This window comes from Fopius arisanus, unplaced genomic scaffold (genome assembly GCF_000806365.1).
Source record: "Fopius arisanus strain USDA-PBARC FA_bdor unplaced genomic scaffold, ASM80636v1 scaffold00010, whole genome shotgun sequence".
Taxonomy (NCBI): domain Eukaryota; kingdom Metazoa; phylum Arthropoda; class Insecta; order Hymenoptera; family Braconidae; genus Fopius; species Fopius arisanus.
The window spans coordinates 1,778,253-1,805,853 of NW_011887749.1; the positions used below are offsets into that span (position 1 = coordinate 1,778,253).

The 27,601-nt window shown below is 39.6% G+C and overlaps 1 protein-coding gene across 2 annotated transcripts in view; it reads left to right on the top strand.

The window, feature by feature from the left end:
- The window catches only part of LOC105262702 (uncharacterized), a 196,090-nt gene extending 176,913 nt beyond the window's left edge, over positions 1 to 19,177 (top strand). For both annotated transcript variants that reach the window (XM_011298423.1, XM_011298424.1), the window contains 3 exons: positions 5,388 to 5,658; positions 18,002 to 18,246; positions 18,544 to 19,177. In XM_011298423.1, coding sequence (XP_011296725.1) covers positions 5,388 to 5,658; positions 18,002 to 18,246; positions 18,544 to 18,709 — 682 coding nt within the window. In that variant the 3' untranslated portion in view covers positions 18,710 to 19,177. The remainder of the gene's footprint in view (positions 1 to 5,387; positions 5,659 to 18,001; positions 18,247 to 18,543) is intronic.
- The last annotated feature ends 8,424 nt before the right edge of the window (positions 19,178 to 27,601 follow it).

A 27,601-nucleotide genomic window follows, 5' to 3' on the forward strand; every position in this document is an offset into this window, starting at 1 on the left:
TTTTATTTATCTATTCCAGGCTTGGTATCCTAAGGTGATCCAAGCTTGGGCCCATCGTTCAAGCTTTGATTTCCCCACCTGGGTATTTGTGTTATCTGGGGCCTATAACCCATATTCTCTTTGAAACCCCAGAGGGAAAATACAAAAGAGAATAGCAATACATTCGAATTAAATTGTCACAATCAGGAGTTTCGATGAAGTTGAAGTTTTGTCATGGCGTGCGGCAGGTTCATTACCATAAAATAAATAATTATAATAATGGAACTAAATAAAAAACATGAAATCCGACGGAAGAAATAAAACATTCTCCTCTTTTTCCCTGTGATAATTCAACGGTTTGAATACACTGATGGCAAAATCCCAACCCCAAATTGAGCCGAGGTTATGTTGGAACGAACTGCTGCTAACTTAGTGACCTCAATGTAACCGAAAGATGATAGAAATCGGGAAAATAGTGAAATGAGTCCGTTGCCATCGTCGTATGCTTGGCAATATTAATCGAAAAAAAGGAAAACTTACATCAACGAAAAGCTTGGAGGCGATTTATAAGATCTACCTATTCCCAGATTTCATGTAACTTGTGGCGTTTGTATTTTATGGATTGTATATAATAGAAGGGGCTGTTGTATCGTGTACACGGTAGCTCTCGGCCTTATTTGGTGGATAGAGGCGAAGATTTTTATCTCGATTTCGACCTCCGCTAATAGCTCACGAAAAATAAGTTCTTAAACGTAAAAAATTACTATTTTATTTTCGGTTGTAAAAGTAAACTGTTACGGAAGCACTCAATTTAATAAAATAAAAATGAAAATTTATTTGTGAAAGGAAGAAATAATATGGAAGATAACCATTCGGAAGCATATTGCTAATTTATTAGCAAACACAACTATATGATATACGATATAAGATCAATTCTCCACTTGTTTTTATTAGAATACAAAATTTAAGTTTATTCTATGGAGCAGTGCCGTACCTCACAAATGAACGAATCTTTCGTATACAACGGACGATTTAGGTTAGAATACACTCTTTTTCCATTCACAGTTTTTCTTACGCTGCTCACGCCCGAACTCTACAGTAGGTCCTTTGATGCATTTCAGCATAGCTCTGCCAGGGCGATTAGATTCAATGGAGTTTCAGGCGTAGGAGTTTGCACGTTTTTTAGTTCCTTTTTTGACTATTGAGATTTTCGAGGCGTGGAGCATCGACAAATGTTTCCTCCATACTCGTCTGTCTAGAGCGCACCTGGATGGTTCACCGTAGCACGTCGCATGGTATTTATCACATCTTTCTTTCGGTGACCGCTCTGGCGTCAGCTTGGCGATATAATCTTCTATTATACTGATTTTTATAACCCACGATTTGGGATGTGAGATACTTGTACTCTGGTCTAGTTGTTACTCTGGTTCGTGAGCGATATAATTGAAACGTGAGTAATCTCTTGCCTAGCGTTGGATGAGCGAAGATGAATAAGTCATTACTCTCTTAATTAATTCGATTTTCGGCGCTTGTCTGTAAAGCTATTATTTCATTAGAAATTCCTAAAAATACCGAAAAATTGCGACTGTCACCTGTAAAATATAAAAAATTATCTTTTTTGAGTATATTTACTTCTCTGTTACCTCAGACATAGGATTGATTGTGCTGGAAAGAAGAAAAATAATTGAAACAATATCATCAGAAACAATAGGTGAATTATCCAGCTGACTCTGCTGCTCATCAACCAACATCATGTTATGGTATAGTATGATGTGCAGCGAACGTCTGGAGAGAACGTCTGGAGAGAACCAGTAGAGAGCCGCGCTCAACCTGCGATTCCGCCCATGGGTTAACACAAATATCGCGATTTACACCGGACCGTCCGGAAGTTACGCCTACTGCAGACAAATTGTGCGGGGAGTTGTTTTGTTAATTGGAGAATTGCAGGTAATCAGGAAATTTTAGCAGGGTGTCGGAATCGATAATTAATTACAAAGAATCGTTATTTAGGAAGAAATCGCGTCGGTTTTTTTTTATCGCGCCACGAAGATGGGTAATAATTATTACCATTCAGCGTGGGTTAGAAGATTTCGGTTTTGTAAAATCTGCTCGGGATGTACGGTCTGGCTGCGAGTGCTAGCACCCCCCGAGTATTGTTCCCACTCCATTCCCCGTTGAGCGAGACCTCTGGCCCAACGGCATTGGAGAAATTCCGATATCTGTCCCCAGACACGGTGGAATTCCCCAATTTCGGGAGGGTGTTCGCAAGTTCTCCCCCTTGGTGGTGGATTTCGTCAGAGATCCATCGGATGAACGTTTCGAGTATCGTACGATCGTAAAAATAAAACCATTGGGAAAAATTTTAATATTCTACGTGTAAGACGGGCGTATTGCTGTCTCTCTCACAGATTATCTCCATCTCTCTCACCAAGTCTTGCAGACTCTCTTTGAGCATCTACGTGCAAATTGAATTAATTAAAATAAAGGCAGGCTTTTCGCTGCTCAAGTTACTACTTTATTAGAGTCCAAGAGGCTCCCGAATTTCTAGGGAAAAATTCCCAGCATCGGGAGATGTCTTTTAAGGTATTGTGACCTTGGCCGGAAAATTATAATAGATTAATTGCCGGCGAAGGCACGATATTAGGGAATAATATTCTAAAAGAAAATTAGGGAAACGTACTGTCGTGTACGGGATCTGAAATAAGAAGGTGAAAGGGAGAGTTTCAATGATTACTCGGGGAAATTGGTAAATTGATTATCTATTTGCTGATTTTCATACAAAAAAAAACTGACAAAACTGTACCATAAAAAATACAATCCGGGTCTTTTGATTAATAACTCAAGGGTGGGAGTAAGGCCAGCCAACTTGCGACACAGTAGGTAATTAATAAAAAAAAAAGACAAAGAAAAACAAAAACAAAAAGAAAAAGAAAAGGGAGGAGAAGCTAAAGACAGAAAGGGGTGAAGTTAGGGGGAATCGTCTGAACTGTGTAATAATAGGGGGTTGATTATGCACAAAATATCCCTACTGTCAACAGAAAATACCGAGATTGGAGGCTCACCGTTGGGGGGATATTATTACTCAGGGCTTCGGGATTCTTGTTGGGGCGGGAAAGGAAATCAAAGGGACTCACGGTGATGGCGGCGATTGTTCGAAATTCCCAGTCGTCCGATTCTCCGATAATCCTCCACACACTGGCCTTCTCCTCGTTATCTTCACTCCTGGGTTTTCCACAACGGTTTTTCCACACGATCTCGTCACTTTACTATTTTCTCACAATCTTTAAAACAAAAATCCTCCAACTTCTCACGCAACCATACAATATCCTCGATTTTACTCCTCAAAAAGTACTCTGACGCACGGGGTAGCTCTATAACAAGTGATGGCGTATTCTCACTTGTTTCTCGTGTTCCCCGATTATCGGCGATAATCGAGGTCAATCGAGGTCACTCGTCATTGAGTGTCCTCGTCTTCATTATTCATTCCGGGGGGGATCATCAAAGGACGTCTTCGTTTGCCGGGTCGCGTGGGCTGTGACGTCGGAATGGGGGATTTTAGCTATCGCTCACTGTACTGCATGGGGTGGCGAGATGAACGGCGGCTGGGGTGGTGGGGGGTGGGGGGTTCTCACTGCTGCCGGCGATGTCGTTGATGGTTGTGAGTGTAGGGCAGGGCCCGGCAACCTGGGCTCATTAGGCTCACGCGGCTCCCGAGCTTCGTTAGTCAGAGCTGGGAGAGGGGCCTCATCCACTTAACACAACTACCTGCTCTAATTCGATATCTCTCTCTGCTTGAGCTCTGGTTCGACCGATACCGGCAGAGGGCCACCGTGCGATCGAGCGGGAATTTTGATTTTCCATCAATGTGAATTATAAATATAATTCTCTTTATTCGAAATAGGCAGCAATATGAGGAATAATTATTTTTTCGATGTTTTCATGATGAGGAATCTGCCTTGACAATTATTTTATCTCCAGACGATATTTGCAGCAATGAAACAAATAAAATAAAATACGCAACGAAACTCTCGGGAAATATCCGATCAATTTTCAAGGTCGAGGGGGACTTGGCTGGATTTTTTTTTCATTCCAATTTCAAGCAATTAACTGTGTGACATTTCATATGGTAACAGTAAAACGGTTCTATTAGGAAATCTCAATTTTCAATTTTTTTCAATTTGTTGATCAATAATTTCCAAGGATTCTCCTCCAAATCTGCTCATGTCGAGGTAAAGTCTTTGAACTTCATTTTTTCTAATGCCAGTTTTGGGGTTTGAAACGCGTACCAATTGTTTATTGGATATTGTCATTGCTTAGCAACAAACGAGGAAATATTCGAAAAATATCCCAAGTAAAACCGTTTTACTTCTACCACGTGACGGAAAATGCCAGCATTTGATTGGTTGAAATTGAGATGAAAAAAACCATCAGGAATATAATATAATATATAATAGAATCTTCCAAAAATAACCGTGGCTTATGTGTAGTTTTCACACTTAGAGTGGCATTATTTGGTAGGAAAATAATAATTACCAAAAACCAATTCCTAAATATATTCTTGAGGGTTTTTCATTGTAAATTTTAATTTTTCTATTTTTTATTTAAAATTTGAAACTGAAAATTTGCGCCAATCCTGGCGGGTCAGCCATTTTTATGCGACTGGCACACCACTCTACGTGGCTGGCTGCAATATTGTCACTACTGGAACTTATTCGCTCACAATGGTTGTCTAATTGGGTACTCATTAGGATGAGAGGATTATCCCGACCCTAGTAATAGGCTGGCTCCCGACTACCTGAAGGTTGCCGGGCCCTGGTGTAGGGGTGAGTGAAGCACAGGGCAAGGGGAACGAACTTTTCGGGAGTGGGAGTCAACGGTGACAGGTTTCCTAACCTGTCTCCGTGTTTTTCCTAATGCTACTTAGTCTAACTTAATCTAAATAATTTAAATGATCATTAGGCGGCTGAAGGAGGGGCTAGATGAGTGCCTCGTCACAGTATTCAACCATTCCGGCGGGTTAATATTCGATACCATCGATCTCAGCTAACTGGGAACTATTTACGTTTCTTTCACATGGATTTAGTTCAATAAATTAGCCGTGGTAGAGAATGTCTAGTTATTGCTCTATTTTCGTTGATGATATTTGAGCCCTATTTCCCGAATTCACCCCTCACTCCGCCACCTAACATTCTAAGCAGCGCACGCATCCATAATCTCTCTCTTAGGTTAAGTTTTCGAGTTGGAAACCTAAAGTAAATTCGAAATATTTAACAACTCAATGTTTTAATATAAATTTATAACTCAATTATTCGTCACATAATCGTAGTTGAAATAAAGCCTGATCTTTAAATAAAATTGAAATGGGAATGAATTATAATGCATTGAATTTATTATGTTGGACATTTCAGCCCAGAGCAATTGTGGATCTTAAACCCAAAAAGAATCCTAAAACGCCTAGACTTGAGTCAGGAAAAACAAGTCAAAGAAATTGAGCTCCAGGAAAAAAAAGATCTTCCAGATGGCAAATTGTTACCTGACATTCAATCTATAAGTGCCAAAGACTGTTGGATCTGCTATGACAGTGACACACAGGACGCAGGACCCCTAATCCAGCCATGCCACTGCAGGGGAGATGTTAGTACTGTCCACCATGATTGTCTCCGCAGATGGCTCGTCGAGGTATTCAAATAGTTCAATTAATTAGGTCTCGACCGAAAAAGTGCTCCTCATCGTTATGCTATGTAATTGACCAGAGATGTTAGTCCCTTTTGGAAATTTCCATTAAGTTAGTGAGCATTTTGAAATTGCATAACAAGACATCCTTGTTACCACAAAACTATTTTTAGTCTAATTTTGAGTAATGTTTCTGGCATTAAAATTGAAAAATGGTCTCTTTATAGAAGATTGAGAAACTTTACCATTCTTATAGGTTACCAGTGAGTAGCACAGGTCGTGGAACGTGAAGATGTGATGTTTTTTTACTTGTGAAAACATTACTTGTCATACGATCTTTACAAAACTTCAAATGAAAAAACGGTCAAATTTCAGATAATAATGTGTAATTTTTGTCACATTATTGGTATTATATTGTAACACCATTGTAGCACTCCGAACCCATCTTTCTGAAGATGCTGAAGATCGCTGACGTTGTTGGTGAGAGGAAAATCGGAAAAATGGACTATGTTTGTTCAGCATTTTTTTTCAAAATCTTCCTCCACCATCATTTTACCGATTATTTTCCACTGTCGAGGCGTGCTATTAAGTTGATTTTACAGAAATATAACGGAATCGGACAAAACTTAGCATATTGTCCCTGCAAAGTAGCTCCTCAACCATTACCGATTAATATATTTATTTATCCGAAGTTATTGTTGAACCAATTGACCTTGTGATGTCTTGAATGTCACAGGTCCCGCGAAGCCCACCATTCTAATCTTGTTACGCGTGGTAGAAACACGAAACTCGTAAGTTATGGTGTTTTTTTAGTCGTGCGATTGTAAAACTCACCTTTGGCTGGTATTGCAATCCTCACACGAGCCTAAAAAATCATGTCTCAAGTAAAATGCAGCGTAACACCAACGATAGAGGTAGGCAATAGTTTAAGAAAGTCTTAGTGTTAGTGCTGGTGTTTAATACTTGTGCTGTTCATGGCACGTATGGTGGTAGAAAAAGGTGGCGCAAGGGAGGACACCATAAAGCGGTGTTTGTTCTTCGTACTAGATTCGGGAAACCTCCAATAATGTTAGTCTCGCTGACACCGGTGAAGTGAAGTGTGCTGAAAACGTCTCCTTAATTATGTCGATGAAGATTCTGAAGATCGCTGGTGAATGCTGACGTTGCTGATAAAGTCAGAGGAAAATCGGCAAAATGGGCTTATTTCAGGAAGCTTGCCCATGCCGTTTAGTAGAGGCCTCGCAGAAACTTTCTTGCCCTCTAATAGGCTAGGATGAAATGGAGGCTCATAATCAAGGGTCGACGTTATTGAAGATAAACTTTACCCAGATGTTGCAGTACAGCTTGTCTCCTGATGAACGAGGGTTCGGAGGGAATGTGGCACTTATGCTCTTTGTCGGCGGCTCTCTGATGATGATGGCGATGATGATTCCCAACTGTCCATTCAGAATAAACCCAACTGTCCACTGAATTATCCACTAGTTTAGTACTGCTTGACATGGAAAAACCTGCACTGTTCTATCAGGTTTTAGAACAGTCGTGATAATGAAACGGTGGTCCCGCAGAACTAGCCTTGCAGTATGAAACGACGGGCAGGGTACTATGTGGTGATCGCGAACTATTCGATTTCAGACCAGGTACAGGCAATCTGGCATAGCAGGACTCGAACTCAATGGGAGAGTTGTTCTGAGCTAAGACAGTCAGTCGCGCATCTGCCTTTGTCCAATTAATATTCGTCTGTTATCAAGAATTATATATTTGTGCGTTTCGTTGGAGGCAGTGGTTCGGGGTTTTTTTTACGGAAAACTATGGTTCATTAAAACACATACGTTTCGAATGAAGCCCTTCGAAGGACTTCGAAGCAAGAGATTCCCTCCATTTGGTCAATAAGAAATCGTTTCGCTCATTGTGGCAATTTCAGGAAAACATCTCATAGCTTTCTTGGGCACGGAGTGTTGGGCATGTCATGGTCCAAACTAAGCGGCTGTAACCCAGGGGTGTTTCCTTTTGTCGATATTAGAGTATCCGTGGTTGAAGTGGTTTATCCTTAAGGTACTTTCCTTCTTTGGATGTCAAACGAGGTTCCTTCTTCGGGTGCCCTTCCCATCTAGTGTTATCATTGGAGAATGATCTAGCCATTGATCCCCTATAACGAAAAGGAATGTCCTTTGAAATGTCTCTGTATGTGTGAGGCTTCTTTTAGACGATTTGTGGTTTCCAGTTCTTGTCTTCTTGATATTTCCACCTTCAATGCTTTTAGGCTGAATGGTCACCATTGAAGTAGTTGTCTGGTTCTTTTTATAATTGTTACTCCATATAATCGATGATGAAGCTGGACATACTGATATTTCGTTTCATTATATGACGGTTTGCTCAGAAACTTTCTGTTCTTTTTGTATTACACTACACTGAGAGCAGAATTTAGTTAATTTAACAAAAAAAAATGGGTTTGAAACGAAAAAATCGATTGTAAGAATAGTCGCAAACACATATGGGGTTTTTACTGTTAAATATTTAGTTGAATAAATTCTTTGAAAACAACCAATAGGGAACTTGCATGCTTGCATTGAGAAATAAATGTATCAATAAATAGTTTAACGCCTATGGAATACTCTCCAACGGAAAATACATTCTAATTTATTGCAGTTTTTTTTTAATAATTAATCGAAAATCGCTTAATTTTGAACCACGTTTTCATGCTCGTGACGTGATCAGCAGATTATCGCAACCACTAGATAACAGCACTGATTTTTGTCTAAACGTCAACCGGTGTCAACAAACAGCAGGGGTTATCTTTTTAAATATAAATCAATGGCAGTTTTTTTGTGAAGCGAATTTCTTTGGTGCTGTGGAGAATGAGAATGATAATAGAAACCAATTTTAAAAAAGCGTCTTCTCAGAATCTACCAAAAGTGGATGTAGAAATGCTCGCAGTTTTTTCAAGATCAAATTTGGGTCAGAGCGCGGAAAACAGAGGTGTCAAAGCCGGCAGGTACGTTTCGAGGATTAAAGGGTGGACGATTTTTTCTAATTTTTGAACAATATTCCTCTCCCTCCCTTGAAAACTCGGTTCATTGAAAAATTTGAAGTTTTTTAATAATCATTTTTGTAATCATCTTTGACCCTTTGACTATTCCAATGACCAATAATTTTCATAGTTGTCCGAAGAATTCCATTGTTTTTCATTTATCAAAATGATTTCCCCCTTTTCAGTTTAACCCTTTATTTTTGAAAAATTTCTTCTGAATTTTTTCGAACGGTCTAGTAAACTTTATGTTTTTTAAACTAGTCAATGACTGAAATTTTGTTGGCGCCAAATCGTGAGGTCCCATTTTTCAGGTGGATGCAAGCACGTAGTTGCTTTTGTGGCTTGGTTACATCGGAGGTCGGAAGAGCCATCCCCCACTGAAATCAAGTATTATTGGAAGAAGTCAAGGTTGTCTTCCGTGGCATCTAAAATAAAATGTATGACCATTGGGGAGATAGTGAAAGAATCAAAAGGAATAAATCATCTACAAGGAGCAACTTCAATAAATTTGTACAGAGGATAATAGAACGACGAATTGAGGAAGATAAGGAAAATCATCTTCTTCAATTTTTCTAACCTAGGACCAGTTGGGAGAAAATCTCACTCCAACATTTAGGTTCGAGATATTCTGGCAATCGTCATGATATCGATGCATTTTTGAACTTTTGTCAGAAAAGTTATATCTATGATGATTGTGCGGCAGTTGCTAATGGCACCAACGTATGAGATGAGATATGGCCGAACGACAGCCTCAATTCTCTACGAGACCAGTCGTTCTTGTACAACAGAAAAAAATCATGGGAGTAAAAACGATAGATACTGATGCGATGGCGAGGGGAAGAGAGTTGGAAGCAGATGTCAAGAGATCAAGATTGTAAAAGAGTTAATCGGAGAGAAAATATCGAAATGTGGCTTATTATTATCACCTAAGTACCCATGGTTTGAAGCATCGCCCGATGGTATAACAAAAACTGCTGTCGTTGAAGTCAAGTACCCGATGAAAGTGGAAATTGTCTGCAATTATTATTCTAACAACACTGTAAATCCTAAGTTTAGAGCACAAATGCAGTTGCAAATTTTTTTTGCAGAGAAACAGCAAGCTAAATTTTGGATCGCTGATCCACGTTTTCCCATAATAAAACGTGTAACTATCATTGAGAAAGATTTCGACCCTCGATTGACCAACACCTTAATTCAGCAGGACTCAGCATTTTGGGAATCAGAAACGTCCTTTGCCCTTCGAAGACAACTTCCACAACTCTTATTACATATGCTCGCTCATATCTCAATGAGTCTGAATTTTTGTAATCAACAAGTTATTATCTTGCTTTGTAAGTTTACGAATGCAGCGGCCACCTGTACTATATCGTCCATCAGATCGAGTAAGTTCTGATCGGCCGTGACATGTGGTTGCAACATTTTAAATTCTCTCAGGCATCTGATTACTCTCTCTACGTGGATTCTAACACTTGCAATTTGTATCGTTTTCAAGACTTTTTCTTTCGGAGGTTTCACATCTGTTTAGATCGAAGGAGGTCGCCGAAGTTTCAATTTGTTTAAATCCTGTATCTGCGAGAATAGACGATCCAGAAGGGAGAACAGAAAAATAACCAGAATTTTTGACAATTTCGATGCCACTGGAGCGACCGCCGTATTCGTAGAAGATAAAATTTATCAATCCATCAGGAGTTATGTATATAAGATATTTACAAGTATTATACTTCATATAGTCTGACCATGTTGCAGCCTGGTGTACTACACGAGTTAAATGTTCTCGTTGAATTTCGAACCAATCAATTATCGATTGAACTTTTCTGTATTTCAATCGAAATTGAATTGGAAGACTTGGTGCTATTTCTTCTTTCGAAGGCCAGACTATCAACCCTTTAAGTATCTCTGCCGTTTTTTTACAGTATTTTTAAAAATTCTAGAGATTTGAGATTCGCTTAATCCAAAATCATATGCAAGGATTACATAAGGAACATTTTTGCGAATTTTCTTCATCGTAATATATATATATATATTTACGAGGAATACTTGTTACCAAAGTCAATTCTTCTATCACATACATGGAACTTTCGGGTATACCCATCATTAACAGGGGATCATCCTCAATAATCAATCTCGTGATATTCTCGTAAATATTAATGTTTAAATGCTGGAGTTTTAGGCTTCGATTACTAGTAGAGGGTACGCTACTAGTATTCAGAATATCACTGCCAGTTACATCGAGTATTGAATTTATAGTACTGCTGCTCTCAATTGTACTTTCTGAGTAATTTAAACTGGACTTTTGGGGCTCTAATTATTTCCGCTACAACTTGCAACAACTCCATCGAGTAAGGCCTCGGATGCATTGGGTGGTAGTGGGTTTTCAACGAATGAAGTAGGAACGCTTGACAGAACGTTTCCTGAATTTTCAGTTTCGTCAATGGTGAGTTTTCGAATATCTAGCAATTGACAAGTTGTACCTTTATGATTACAAGTTAGATTGACCTGGATGTTTTTACTATAAGTAACTATTGATGTTTGTATGCTGCGATCTATCTTGAGTACATGGTGACTCGCGTTTGCAATGGTAGTTTCATTGGGACATTGAAATGACGAAAATTTTTCATGGATGCTGCCAGCAGGACTTTCTTGTATCGCTGGAGAATTGATGGAATCATTAGGGTAGATCTTCTGCTTTGAATCTGAACACTTGAAGTTCCTCTTCTCAGCACATTTTATTTCAAAGGCGATGGACTGCACTGATGAGCATCGTGTTGATGTAATTGAGTGTGATTGGGATGTTGATTGATTCTCAGGAATCGTTGGGTATGGAAGGAATCTAAAATAGGCTCCTTCTTTTAATGTTTTTGCACAGTTTGTCATCTTCCACCGCATATAATTTTCCAAATCTTCTTCTAACTGTACCAGTATAAAAGAAAACAAGGCTATATACTCATTGAAAAGAATAAGAGACGATGGATGACAGATACATCTCCAATTTTCTTTTATCTCAACAATTAAAGGAACGATCAATCGATTGCTCCCGCTGGCCATTCCGAAAGTAAACTGTGTAATTTAAAAGAAGGCAACGTGAATCCTATGTAAAACCACTACTTAGTTTGAAATGATCTTTACAAATGTCACTTCTGCCCAGTAATGAGCGAGAATAACCTGCGGCTTTACACCACAATTTTCGAACATTTTCGCACAGAGGAACTGCTATAAACACTGTATTCGGTGTTGATGCAGTTGAGTTCGTACATGGTGGTACAAAACAATATTTATATATTTGTTTTTTTGACTTTTTTACTGCCATTTGATATTTTGGAGTATCACTGAGTGTTTTAATATGTTAGGGTTAAATTTGATATACCAACGGTAACGGTCTATGATCCGCTGGATAGCGCCACATGAGAAAGTATGGGCCCCGCCTGATGACGTCATGAGAGCTTTTGGAGCATTTGAAAATTTCACTTTTTGAAGAATCGGTAATTAATTATGGAACGATTTTTTTGTTTTTTCATGAAAAATCTATTATTAGGACCATGTACTATGTAAAAAAAAAAACAAAAAAATCATGCAAGTTCCCTATTGGCTTTTTTAGATAGTGAAATATTTGTTTTCCTTAAAAAAAAGCAGACTAATTCCAGATATTATTGTTACTAATCCAAGTCAATATTGTTATAGTCCGTGAAAAAAATTGTTGAAAATATCCTAATAGTTTATAAAAAGCAACATACGATATGCTTAGATGAATAGACTGGCTGTTAATGATAAACAAACATAAGACTTTTTGAAAAAATAGAATTTCAAATTTCAATAAGTAAGTTGCCGAATTATAATTTTTATACTTGATATTCTCTTTTTGTTTTTTTTTTGTTTCTAGTTTCATTGTTCTATTCATTTAGCAATAAGAAATATAAAAATAATTTTTTTTATTCCATAAATCATCTTTTAAAATGCTTATTATGACTTTGTTGTCGAGAATGGGTTACTTAACACAATAATCGAATTAAAATTTACTTTGCTTTCTCTGTCTAATTACGCCCCACTTCGTGCACACTGCTACTCCCACCCTGACTACGCTGGGCTTCACGCAATTGGGGTATTGTATTTCTAATAATGGGTGTAATAGGGTTTTACGGCCCCGGCTCCCGAAAATCCGATCTTGCCTATACCTGGCTTACACCTTGGTTATTATGTAGTAGGGTTCCAAAAATATGTTTGATGACTGACATAATCGAATGACGACGTAAGAAAATGAATTTAAATGAATTTTTACTGGACTTCACAATTTTTTTTATTCATTTATTCATATTGGTAGTCCAAATCGTGATGAACTCAAAAAGTGAATATTTAATTTCATATGGCTCATTTGCTTAATAACAGCATCAATTAAATACGGTTTTTGACTGCGTACGACTTTGTAAACTTGGAAATGTTCATCAATACTGCGTTTGCATGACTCATTCATAAGTAAATAAACAGTGATGAGTTTCCATAATCACACCGACTTGACAAAACACTAATTCGTTATCTGACTTCAAGTATTGCACTAGGATACACGAGACAAAACATAACACACAACATAATTTTGACTGTTGCGTTGACAATGTAACCACATGACCGGGCGATCGGCACGGAGACGATTTCGTTGCAGGGGCCCTCATTACGAAGGGACTAAATTTTCAAGACTCGTGCGTTTGTTTACTTTGCAACAACTAACTTATTGGCTAGGGACTAAAAAATAATATTTGGTTGCTTTAAGAAACCATTTAGTAAATACAGATAAATTTTGGAGTTCAATAGTACTTTTACTTTCTTGCAACATTTCAAATGGGAAGTTAGCATTCGTCAAAATATGCCTAATAACGTATTCAATATAAAATGTAAAAGGATGTTCCCGTTCAACACCCCGGGATAGTCCTCGAACTATTCTGCTGTCATCTCTATCGCTTACGACTGGGTACCAGCTAGGTTTCTCTGGAAAACTTGACAAAAACCAGCCGCGAAGCAAGTATGTCGACTCCGTGGGCTTTCGGTGACGCGTCTCACAATGCCGAGCTAGCATCAGCATGACACGGTAAAGTGGGCGACGTTCGCCAACATCTGAGTAACTCTGGCTGCCGACTTCAGCCGCTGTTGCGGCGTCGTTAAGCGAAAACTATTGGCGAACGTACTCCCCAGGTCCTTCGCGGAAGCATGTTGCCATCCCTCACACGCCTTCCACTCTCCTTCAGGGTGGCTCGACCCCGAACGAGACACAGATTACCTCCGAATCCTTCTCACCCCGCCGGGCGCTGCGACATCGGCCTCCAGTGCAATTGCTCACCCATCTAATGTCTACCCCAACTCGAGGCTGCTTAGTAACAGCAATCTCCTCGCGAGCTAAAACCAGAGATTCTTGCGATGGCACGTGCGTTCGGACCTACGGGAATCGACTCGATTCCCAAATCGAGTCGATTTGCGTTTCACCCTGAAGATGGGTCTCTGTGGCCGGAAACGCTCGGCCCACAGCCACAAAGCAATCCATGTCACTAATCGGGATGCATAAGCGTCCCCATTTTTCGCTAGTCCAATCTCAGATTGGGAACACGTACCCATCCTAACCTCAACGGGGATTATTACCACCAACTAGTGCCGAGCTCCTAAAACATTCGCTCGACACCAGCATTCAATTCCAACTGCCTCGAGATCTCCCAGGGTCTTCTCCCCCTAGTCTGAACGTCTCGGTGTCTGTGGGTTATCCGTTACCCCACAACCACCACCCAGCTTCCACCATGTGATTAGTTTCACTCACCTTTGAAGCGGCCTGATTGGCCGTCGTCCGATCCCGTAGTCATCTTTCGCTCAGCTCTTTCAGCCGGCGTCAGATGTCGTTTATTACTCCGAATGATTTTCATCCTATATTTCACTAGTGTCTAGAAAATCTCGTTAAACGAAAAAAATTTGGTAAATTCGACTACGCATTTTTATTTATACGCTAAGATTAAGAAAATATTCTCTAAGTTCGCAATATTCGCCCAAAACTAATAGTGTAGGATTAACTAATTGTTTTTTTTCTTTGCATTTTATATGACTATGTCATTAAGAGTGTATTCGTTCGTTTTCACTGTATATATGTTAAGAAATATTAAATTGGCGTGAATCTATCATAAAATCAAATTAATCGCATAATTAGTTTGATTGTTTTGAACGTGATTTAATTAACACCACCATTTAGGGTGCGGTTTGCGCACCTATAATGATCATATAGGAGTATGAAAATGCCCTATTCTCAAAGACGTATTCTCAACTCTACGTCGCTTGAATTAAAAACCGATAGCCTGTCACACAATACAACTGTATGATTTTTTCAGAATTTTTTAAAGCATTTCTAATCAAAGCACAGATGATTTGATTTTCTTAAGTTAAAATAAAGGGTCACCATCATGAAAATGTTGAGATTACCATTGTAGTACCAAGTTGACGTATAATTCTGATTATCGTTCCTAAAATCATTTCCCAACTCTAAATCTACTGATATCCTATCCTCCACTTTCATAACCAATTTGATGCAACTATATGGAAATAGTATATTTCGAACCTAGGGAGATAAAGTAAAGAAGGCTTGCCCACGTGCAGAATTACCGCCCGAGCCGAAGTGCTATCATTGACCTGTAAAATAAAAGGCATACCGACGTACTTACCGCCCGAGCCGAAGGCACACTGCGGGCCAGCCTTCTTTACTTTACCTCCCTAGGTGAGAAAAATACTAGAAGTGCATTGGCAACCAAATGGTTTTACCCCTGATCAAGATACACGACTACGTATCGGCCATGTGGAGGTTTTATCGGTGTAACGTCACATGCCGATACTGTTGCCTATAATATACACGACACAACTACTCCAAAAATGTGTTTGATTTTTTTTCTTGTAATACGAGAATTTTTCGTGAAATCTTGCCTTAGTTACATTATATAAGTTGACTAGGAGCATTATGAAGATATTTTTACTTTTTCGATTGAATCACTAAATAAAAATATCCTCCCATAGCAACCACCATAATGTCATATTTCCGCAATTGTATTTTCTCTCAGTGTTAGATTTGTTCGTCAAAGTTGGCAACGAATATAATGCGTGTCTTTCCCCCTTTTCCTCCTTTTGTCCAGAGACTACAGGAGACATACTCATGCATATGAATAAGTTTCAGAATGAAAGTGTCGTAGCGGTGCGCCCACACTAATTCGCGCTTGGAGTATGGCATGGACCACCGAATTGAATAAATTAATTATTCGGACCCTGTTAATCGTTTCCAGGTGTTTTATAGGTCAAAGATAGCTGGAAATTAGCAGTTAATCCATAATAAGTAGATGTTAATAATTTTTCAAGTTGAGGGCGATGTGCCGATAATAATTTTAATTATTTTATAAAAATCATTAAAGATCACTTATTATGGATCAAACGGTAAGCAAGTTCTGGATGCAGCAAAGTTGACACAAACAGTTGACAATGAATTTAGTGGCGATACCGAACAGGACCCGGTACTATTTCTCCAAGAAGTTGTTAGCAGAACGGATCAGCTACGAAAGACGATTCGAATAGAATTCACTCACCTAGATTGTTGTACATCATGGAATTACATGAATACTTCCAACGAAGTTAGTTTCAAGATTACTCTTGTAGCGGACACTAGGTCACTAGGCAGATCGAAGTATCAAGTAAACCCTTCAGATGAGTTGACCGTAACTAGTCACGACATTTAGTGTCCGGAGGAGAAAGGATTTTATAAATCTCAGTTAGTGGGGCCTATTGCGTGGAACTAAGTACTGAAGTACACAATGGTTATAAAATGAGGAATTAGCACACAAAGAGAAAGATACCCTTAGGTTTCCCTTCAAATAGAATTTAAATTTATTACACTTTACTTGAGATACAGGATAGAATAAAGTCCAAGATAAAAACCAGGGCTAGATAGGGAAAAAGTGTAGGAGGGAATAGTGTAAATGTTGTTGGGGTGTTTTTCTGACTTACAGTTGTAGAAATAAATGGCAGCAAGGAAGGGGTGATCTCTTGATGTTTACTCTTCGCAGCGGATTGCTGAGAACTCCACAAGTATGCTAGATCTTCTGGCATCGATGGAGTCAAAAACTGCTCAAACACGCTTCTTTAGTGCTGATGATGATGATGATGTGACTCCGGAGGTCTCGGTGGTGTTAATCAGCCTAAGTTGTCCACTCAGGCAGAACTTGATTGCTCGCTAGCTTGATATTGCTAGGCGTAGAGAGATCCCGGAGCTAGACACTCGGGGTAAACTCAGTTGTACGCTGAGTAATTCACCAGGTCGGTGCTGGCTTGAAGAAATATCCGCGGCTGAACGCTCAGGATGAACTCAGTTGTCCACTGAGAGTTTTACCAGGTCGGTGCTGGCTTGACGAGAAGATTCCTTGAGTTGTACACTGAAGATGAGCTCAGTTGTACGCTGAGCAATGTACCAGATCGATGCTGGCTTGCAGAAATGCGGTCGATCTGACACAGTGCAGAAAATCGAGTTGTCCACTCGATGTAGTAGCGATGAGAGTGGGCGATGCTGCAGAGCTGCTTTCCGTATTTTTTTGTGAATAAAACTGAGAATATTTTTTGGGAAAATATGATCATATAATAAAACCTCCACTTGGCAAAATTTTTTTACAAAAGTTTTTTTGTGATTTTTGTCTATCTACCTGTGGTCTTAGCAGATTGTACATCTGTTGCCTAACCTCGAACGCACCCAAGTTGTTTCACCACATGGACCGATTTCTGTTCTTCTTGTTCTGAAACAACTAATGCGAAAAAATTACTATAGAAAGGTATTCGGAATGAAGAACTGTGCTCTGCCCGGAGTGGGCTGGCGAGTTAACGAGCTTTCGGCTATGACCTCTGTACTTTCCGCTATAACTTACGGAAAATCTACTATTTTGAATTTCCTCTATAGAATACGCTTAATATACCATACGGACATGAAACGAAACCGATTATCCGACAATTTTAAAAAGACTGCCGTTCCTAAAAGACTGGAATTAGCTGCTGTTGGGCTAACGGAGAATTTCCGAAGTTTTCATGAGTAAATAACATTTTTCAATTATCTAATGAGTTTGACAAAAAAAATATTTCAAAAATTAGAGCACAACAAAGTAGGAACATGGTCTATGTACTCCAAATCCTACTATAGTTTCTAATTTTGATGTCATGGTGTAAGAATAAAGCTTCAAAATTCTTTTCTAGCAATAAAAATGTATCAGAAAATTAGCTACGCAATTCGGTTTGCCTGGATTCTAAAAATACTTTTTTAAGAAGACGTTCAATTTGCAGAGCTCAATGAATGCGGACAGCTTAACCTGCAAAGTATGTGGCACCAAGTACAACGTTGAGCATGCTAATAGATTGGACTGGCAGCACAGCTTAACGCCGCGTCATTGGCTACAAACTATTGCTATTGTTACCACAATGTGCGGATCATCTGCAGGAGGTTGGATACTCATTCAACTAGTCGAGGGTCCCATCATTCGGATGCTTGCCGCTGGAACAGTTTTGTTAATATTGTATATCTGCATCAGGTAAGAGTAATTTTAACAGTTCCCGGTGGCTTTGGCCCATTGATTAATTGCCTGTCATGTAACACATTCCATGCTTATATCTTGACCGATTAAGAGATTGAGACCTAATTGGGGAAACTACGATAAAGCCCTGATCAAGCTTTGTTATATACTAGACAGATCAGCATTGATAATTAATTGTGTGAGGTGTAAAAGTCAATAGATATGGTTTTATAACTGAAGATAGTTTTCTCTGTAATTATTACTATATTTTTAAGTATTTTTTTTCGTAATGTTATCGCAATTTTTCTATTTCAGGTTTTTGAGTATGAATACAGTAGTAGCTTACCAACGAGCGAAGATGTCCTCATTGAACATTGTGGCCGTCGACAACTCCGTTGAATCAACAACAAGTTGTTATATCCCCGCTATTAGCAACACAGTAGCAGTCGAATTGCCAAAACCGGCAATTACCGCAATATAAGTCACCTTGAATTCCGCCATTAGTATAAAATTATGATGACCTGAAAATTTCAAAATTTATTGACAGCGGTAATAGAGAAGTTCTCTTTTGAATAATCATGCAGATAATGATAAATCAGTGCGTATCACTTTGATTCTACATGATAACATTCAGGGCTCAGTTCCGTAGTTTAGATTTAAATTGGTCTATTTGTTTTTAAATTCCATTGTTGAGATCACCTGTTAAATTATGGAGATGATTAAGTAATGAAGTTTTTGAAAATTTTAGCAAACTATGTGAAATTCTGTGATCCCGGACATAATTTATACTTTGAAATTTTTATATCAATCTGGAAGACGTAGTCCTGATGGTTTTGATACCCACTCGAAACATCAATTCACTGATTTACTCATATGTAAATTAATTTTTGCCTGCAATGCATTTGAAAATTGAAATTTCATTACCATGACCGCTTGAAATTATTATTCTACATTCGACCTGAAATAATTACATGACGATTGATGAAGAAATAAATATTCACAGGATGAGTCCATATTCAATTGAAATGTTGGATCCATTCTTATCCAGTCTATTAAAGCTAATTAGGGCATTATGTGATGGGAAATGAAACAGGAGAAGAATATTGTATGAAACAATACTCAGTTCTTTAAGTACCATATTATCAAATGATTAAAACTGAAAACAATTGAATAATTGCAACTTCTCTGAATTATTTAATATTGTAAAATTTTATGAAATTTTTTTAGTGAACATTTTCGTCAAAAAGAGTCTCTGACCAAAACATGTTTTCCTTTTTCACGATTTATCTGTTTATCGTTTCTTGAAGGGATTAACCATCTAATGCAGTCAATTATTGGCGGAATCCGATTACGAGACTGGTGTTTTTGTGACACCTTATTTTTTCAATTTATCAGGCTGTGTTCCATGAAAGCTCCTGTTTTTGTCTTAAATTTTCACGTGTTTTCATTTAGTGCACGAAAGCACTATTAATTATATTAATAATAACTAAATGTATCAACCGAACGCGTCTAATTCACTCGGTCAATAATATAAGTCTACTGATTTAAGTTAATATCGAATTTTTACATTAATTTATTATTTTATGTCCCACTGTGCTATAAATTGTATTTATCGCACACTGTGCGCTTATTGTAAACGGGACTTTTACGCAACGGAACATAAAAGAGTGTAAAGAATGTATAAACTTCTTTTTGCCAAAAGCGAATGCTAATTCACCTTTTAATTAAATTTGTGTCTGCATGCTCTGCTGTACAATTCATTTTTCGAACTCTGTTGTACTCCTAATACCGAGAAGCATTGTACATAACTGACTCTCAAACTGTTATTACTTTTGTTCTCTCGTATACCCTTTCGGGTCTTTACGATTTGTTCCCTTCCCACCCCCCAACGCCCTGTACCGTATTTGCCGAAGGGAGGGAAAAACCTCATTCGAGGGGAAAAACCTGCCCTGGTACAGTCGTCCTTTTGACAGGACAACCGCTCGAGAGTGAAACTGTGAGATTAGAGCGCTATAAATTTTGACCGCCGGTGCCCGGGATCGAACCCGGATCGTTGGCATGCTAGTCTAGCACTCTAACCGCACGGCCACTACTGACGGTCTCTCAAACTGTTATTATTAACTGAGTAAAAGAACAAATTCACAGAAACATCTTTCCCGTTTTTGTCTACGATGAATTTAATTAATAAAGAAATCAAAGTGTCGTATTATAGCATTATGTCTTGCTTTCATTACTAACAAGGAATACTAGGGAGGTTTTTCCGTCTGACTTCGATGATATTCATATATGTTGTAGAGGACTCAAAACTGAAGAGCACGTAATTTTTTTGATCGGCTGATAGGCGGTTTTAAGGAGGCAAACCATGGTCAGCAGGTGACACCTTTGGGGGCGATTTTTCAACTCCACCTTTAAAAAGAATCTTTTCATAACTATTCATCATGCGAATGAATAGCTCGTGAAAAATTATGAGAATTACAATTTATAGGTCCTCCGGGGGCTGAAATTTGATGGGTGAACTACCCCTGTAAAGAGTCAATTCTTTAAAAAAAAGTCTACCTCAGAATTTCATAAAACTAATTGCGTTTGCGACAACATGGGAAAATGCGGAATACGTCCTTAAAGTTTTTCCCAAGGCCGGAAATTTTTTTGGGTGAGGAATTTTGTTCTAGTTAATATTACTCACCACAATGGTGCGATTAATCACCCTTTTTGTTGAAATAATAAATTGCTTGTGGGAAATTCTGAGAATAATAATTCGTAATACGTGGCGTGATTGACGTTTACGGGATAGCTACCCCCGTGAAATATTTTTTTTATCAAACAACTGCATAGCATACGATTTCCTGGAAATGATCAGGAGGATCGGAAGGATTAGGAGATCATATAGAATCGTTTTTTTTTATTTCTCTCGGGATTGTAGTTATAAAATAGGAACATTGAATTTATTGATAATTCGTTGATTCCGAATATGTGATTTCTCAATCGTCACCTCACCAGTTTGCACGTGACGATTATATTTCTTCAAAATTAGGCATGATGATGATGATAAAAATAGTGTATATTTTCCGGCCTGTTGGGGCGGAGTTTTTCACCTTTGTGAAGTGGGCGTTGGCGTTGACGCCCGCCAGACGATTGAGAAACCCCATTTCAAAACCCTAGATAATATTTTTCCGTAGTGTTTTTGCAGTTTGCAAATTTGGGACGTATGCACTAATAATTCCAAGACGAGAAATCATGAGAAGCAGTACCAAAAAATACATCAAACAAATATCAATTTGAGATAGGATTTTATTCTGCGTCGGCAATGGCAACGTTATGGTAATTTGAATAAGAAGTACAAATGAAGAAGTGTCAGTCAGCGGCCTCACCTGCCTCCAAAGGGGACTGAGCCTCTTAAAACTTGTAATAAATTGTGAAAAGGCCTTTTATTTTTCACATACAAATTTCGCATTTTTTTATGATATTAATTTGCAAATCACAACTCCATAGTTTACATTCGATAATGAATTTGGCCAAACTCGATTGGAAAAAATATCTTGAATTGAAACGAAGTTATCTCATCAAAAATCAAGCACTTGGTTAAATATCGTAAATGTTACTCAAAATATGCATTGTAGCAGCATGACGTTAGTGTGAAATGCAAACTTGACCCGAAAATGAGTGTCCTTAACTCATCAACGACTTGCCTCAATTTCATTCAAAATTCATTCCCTTAAGAGGAAGTAGCTGGGGAGTGAGTCTTGCTTTGTCCTGAATATGACTTCACTCAAAATAAATACGATAAATAATTTCAAAAATATTCCTGCTATATTGAAAGCTCAACGCCCCCAACTATTGAGAATTGGAAGCGAAAAAATCCCGTTAAACTCTGATTTGGGACCTAAGGGTTGTGGAGCTTTATAAAATCTAAACTCACGATAAATCCGAACCTTAAGAAAGTTTTCATATAAACTTATTACTCTGGGTCTGAGTTTCACGATAAAAAAAAATTATTAAAAACTAACTACAAAACAGAGTTGACCTGAACGATTCGATCGCAATTGAATCAAGTAAGGGGAGCAGATTGTTTTCTTTTTATTAGAATTCGGTGTGTTCCTTAATTCCACAATGAAAGGTAATATGATAATACGACCATAAAAATATAATGAGATAATAAACATTTATTCTATTACTCAAAAATTTAATATTAATATGATATATCTAGTAATAGTCCACTATCGAATGTCAATTGAGTAAGTAGACGGAACTTTTAAATAGTTCTCTAAGTATTGGTGACACTGGGTCACTAGGTAGGTCGGAATATCGAATAAAGGGTAAACCCTTGAGGTGATTTGACCGTAACTAGTCACGACGGGTAGTGTCCGGACGAGTCAGGATCTTATAAATGTCACTTTGTGTGGCCTATTGCGTGGGACTAAGTAGTGAAGTATACAATGGTCATTAAATGAGGAATTAGCAAACAAAGAGAAAGATACCCTTAAGTTTCCCTTTAAATAGATTCTTTAAGTTATTACAGTCCCCTTGAAATATAGGATAGTAAAAGTCCAAGATAAAAACCAGCGGTAGAGGTGGAAAAAATGTAACAGTGTGTTTTTCTGATTTACGGTGGTAGAATTAAACGGCAGAAGGACGGGGATGATCTCTCGAAGTTTCCTCTTCGCAGTGGATTTCGGAAAACTCCAAAAATATGCTAACTTCTCTAGCACTAAGGGAGTTGGAAATGCTTAAGCATGCTTCTATACTGCTGATGAAGATGATGTGATGATGACTCTGGAAATGTTGCTGGTGTTGACAGGGCTGAGTTGTCCACTCAGGAAGAACTTGGTTTGGAACTAGCTTTGTACTGGCAGCCGTAGAAAGAGCGCCGAGCTGTACACTCGGGGTCACAACAGCAGTACGCTGAGCAATTGACCAGGTCTGTGCTGGCTCAATGAGAAAATTCTATGAGTTGTACGCTCGGGATGAACACTATTTCGGCCATGAGAGATGGATCCTCAGAGTTGCCCTCTTCTTGGAGGGTCAAGTAACCAACCGGTTGGATACCAATCGATGAATAATTTCAAGATACGAGCACATTTCAGTTGAATCAGCACTGATGATCCGACGCGACGAGAAGAGTTGAGCTGCACACTCAAGCTATGCATCAGTCGTGATGAAAAGGGGGTGGTATTGCAGGACTGCTTCCCAACTGACAGATCTCGAAGAGCCAGCTTTAATAATGAGCAGGACTCCTCGTTGAAAACTAAGAGTGGAAAAGTTACTTTGGACTCGTCGGTTTGAATTAAAGTTGCACACTCCATCTGGCGTTGCAAGGGGAGTTAAGTCGTACAGACATACCAGGGCCAGTCCTGACGTCAGTTGGTGGTTCTGCAGAGTTGCTGTCTTGTAGACGGTTCTTGCTGTCTTGTAGACGAGTCAACTGGATGACGAGCAGGGTACCACTTGAAGACTTCGAGCCGAAGATTTAATTTAGACTGACCGATTTGGCGGAAACAACCCTGTATATACTGTTCAGGCGTGATTCCCCTGAGGCTGTTGGCGTTTTGATATTTCGTAATCCAACGTTTTTTGAGGTGTGGTGGGAGGCATCTTCATGTGCTTAACAATGTATACAGAAGGAATGTTTTTGGATGGTGTACCCTCACCCTGGTGTCACCTCCCATTTCCCCAGGTACGGGAGAATTTTTGAAAAAAAGACAGGACCATCGCGCATTGGCCTCTCTTTAATTAGCGTTCTTCTAATTTCAAAAGTTTTGAAAGTATGTTTACGCATTTTTCTGATATTTATGGCCCATGAATTGTGGACTTTCTTTGACGATGAATAATTATTATTCATTAGAAAACTGGCGTGTCAACTGGAGTGGATCCTTCGAGGTTGGAGATCTCCGCTTGTTGGGACATAAATCTGACCGTTTTCCCGCCAACAAACCAGTTTAGAAGTAACAGTGAAACTAATGTTAGATCTTTGATGCCAATTTGTTTCTTTTCGCGGTTACCGTCGAGTGTTTTACAGCATGACAAATTTTTTTCTTACACTCTGCAGTCACACTCTCATCAAAGGCGCGTGAGCAATCAGCTCTTCTGATAAGTACCAAAAGTAAGTAGTCACGAATTTATGAAATACATCTCCAAAACTTCCATAAAACAGGAGTGGAACAAGCAGTATTTTGGGATACTTGTTTCAGCAAGTTTAAGTCGTTATTTAACTGCCAGGGATGCCGTGAACAAAGCCTTTTTGTATGCAAGGACTACAAAAATGCATACATTCATCAGCCCCCACTTCTACTGTAATGTCAAGTTGCATTGGTCTCTAAACACAAATATTTTCAAGGTAAATTTCTTTGGACATCTATCTACCATGGTGAATGGGAACCGAAACACGAATACGGTCCCTCTCACCAAGTCTCCGTCGAGAAACATCGTTGTTTCTAGAAACTCTCTATTCTCTACGGATAGATTTATCCTATATGATAAACAGAAAAATTGGCAGAAATAAAGAGACTTTTTATAGAAAATGCAATATGTGCAAAATTGAAAAAAAAGATAAGTCTTTCACTTCCAGAGCAAAACCTGTGATATCTGGACTATTGATAATGAGTGGAAATATACATACGTCATACATACGTCATTTTTCTACATCTAATTCTCTCTCTCTCTTGCTCTCTCTAATTTTCTCTCTACTCACCGCCAGTTGTCCCTCAGCGAAGACAAGGATGTTGCCCATTTCATTCTGTATGGCTTCTTTTACCATGACATCATGTACTCCGGAGGAAAAATCTCTTCTTTCCATGGTCTCCGAATCTCCTTTGAATCTCTTGAAAATGAAAACGTAGCTCCGAAGTAAGCCTCATAGATGTTTCGAAAGTTGTTTTCAAAAGAAGTTCCATAAAATGGTGACGACACGCTAAATACAGAAGGTCTCTGTCAGGATGTTCTTTCATTGACGTTGCCAGTGTTACTTGACGTTGTATCAGACACCATAGCACATACATCGTCTAGGCCAGGGCTGGGCAAACTCTGCTCTGAGAGCAAGTCGTGCTCCCGACCTCTATTAGTGCGTAACAAAGGGTAGACGAAAACCCATTGTATCGGGTGATGGGCCTTTATGACCCAGGTCGTAATCATCAGATGCGCGACAAGTTTTACCCTTCCGGAGGATAAATTCTTGCCAGATGCTTCATGGGATACTCCCCACCTTAGTACCTGTGAAGCCCCCACTACTACCCCCACTATGCTAGTACTAAGACCCTTATTATTGAAAGGGTTGTAAACTTTATTGGATTTCTAATTCGAGTTTATGGCTCTGCTCCGAGCTACCTGGAGATTGCCCATGCCTGGTCTAGGCTATCTCATTCCTTTAATTATTGATATATGGTTTGGGCTTGGCCTCCTCCAGTTCCTTTTTCTAGCATAGCAGTTGATGCCAATTTGCTTCCCACCAAAACTGGGAGGCGATTCTTAACTACTATTATTAGCATCCATATATATCAGTAGTTGGGGAATTTCTTCTTCTTCGTTAAAAACATAGTTATTAGGGCCCACTGCAATTTCTCCATGTAAATCAGCTGATTAAAGTGAATGTTAAGTGAGTCCAAATTTCATATCAACGTACCTGGTTGCAATAACTGAGTTTTTTCCTGTTCTTCGGCTTCCTGCTCACAACAATCCGTCTCTGTTTCCGTTTATTTATTTCGCATACAATTTATTTCGTATGAAATTGAAAGAAAAAATAATGCATTATGGTACTAACGCATGTACATGGTAGTTAATGTTAATTTTAATGGTACCGAGTGAGAACTCAAAAATAAAATAATGTTGGTCTTATTCTTACTCCACCGCTATGTATGAGGGGAGTGTGGTTCCTTGACGACAAACAAAAAAGTAGAGGACACATCCCGAAAAAAAAAAGAAACAAAACAACACAAAACAGGACGCCAGCGTCTGGCAACTCTCAACTCAATAACTCATCAAACAGGGGCGTGGGCTGATGCCCGTGGTCGTGATGGTCGTGGTCGGTCCGAGGTCGGTTTAGGGGAGACGTCAGCAGTTCGGGCACGTCAGTACGTCTTCTCCCCAGCGGCCACAGAAGAAGCATGGACGAGCCACGGCCGGGCAATCTTTGGCCCAGTGATGCTTCTTTCAACCACTGAACAGAAGGGGTGATTGTGGGAAGGTTTTGGGGTATCCTGAGGTGCGTCGTACTGGTCCTGGGGTAGCGCTGGGAGGGGGAAGATAGGGAGATTTGGCGGGCTATGAGAGAAGGGGTGGTGGTCTTGCGGAGATAGGGTACTACCGAAGAACGGGAGGGCGTCAGGGTGAGGATTGACGACGATGGGTTGGAAGGGTTCGAGGGGCAGTGGGAGCTGAGGTTTGGAGTTGAGCGGATCGGGGTAAGGGGCCGGACGAACTGTGAGGGTGAGGAGAGAAGGATGGAAGGAGGGGAAGATTGGAAGGGGTGTCTCGCGACGAGGAATGGGTGAGTCACGTCCGTCGTCGGAGTCGGGTGGCGACGGGGAGCTGATCGAGGAGGGTAGGGGGACGCGGGGTTAACCTCGTCGTCTTCCTGAGGCTGCTCCTGGGTCTGTTCCTTGGGCTGTTCCTGGGATATTTGTGGGAGAGAGAGGGGGGATGGCTTCTCGCGACTCTGCTGTAGGCACCACCTCTGCAGGGCCGTCTCTTGCCTGTCCTGTTCTAGCATTTTTTTGCTGGTCCAGCCACTTCTCCGTCGACTAGACCGGTGGGAGGGCCTCCTCTCCCACGCGGACCGTGTATGGCCCCCTGCCGAACATCACTCGTCAGGAATTCGGCACCTGAAAGGGGGAAAAGGTGATAGAATCTTGGATCAGTTACGTGTATGTTGTGGTTTCTGTTACTTCGCGGATCTTCGAAATCATACATAATAGGTGAGAAGACGTTAGTGATATGATCAGGCCCGTCATATCTCGAAAAGGTGCCTTCTTAGTACGAGGTCGCCTACCTGAAATGTTTCGTCCTTTCCAGCTTTATCGTACTGTTCAGCCTGTTTCGCGGAGGATTGACCCATGTATTTTCGCGCCAAATCATAAAAGTGATTCATTTTTTCTATACGTAATTTCCAAAGTCCTGGGAGAGAAAGGTCTGGGGTTCGTTAGGGTTATTCTGGAGACTGACTAAAGGGCTTGGGGATGGGGGATTACGACCCATGTTTAAAAATGCGGAGAAACTCCGAGGGAGGAATGAATCGACGTGTTGAGAGCAAAAGTTAATTCTGGGAGATGCTGGTTCCAATCTCGGTGATTGTCGCCCTCGTAGATCCCCAACATCGGTTTAAGGGAGCGATTAATTCACTCGACTGGGTTGGATTGGGGGTGGTAGTGAGGGGTGGCTATGTGGT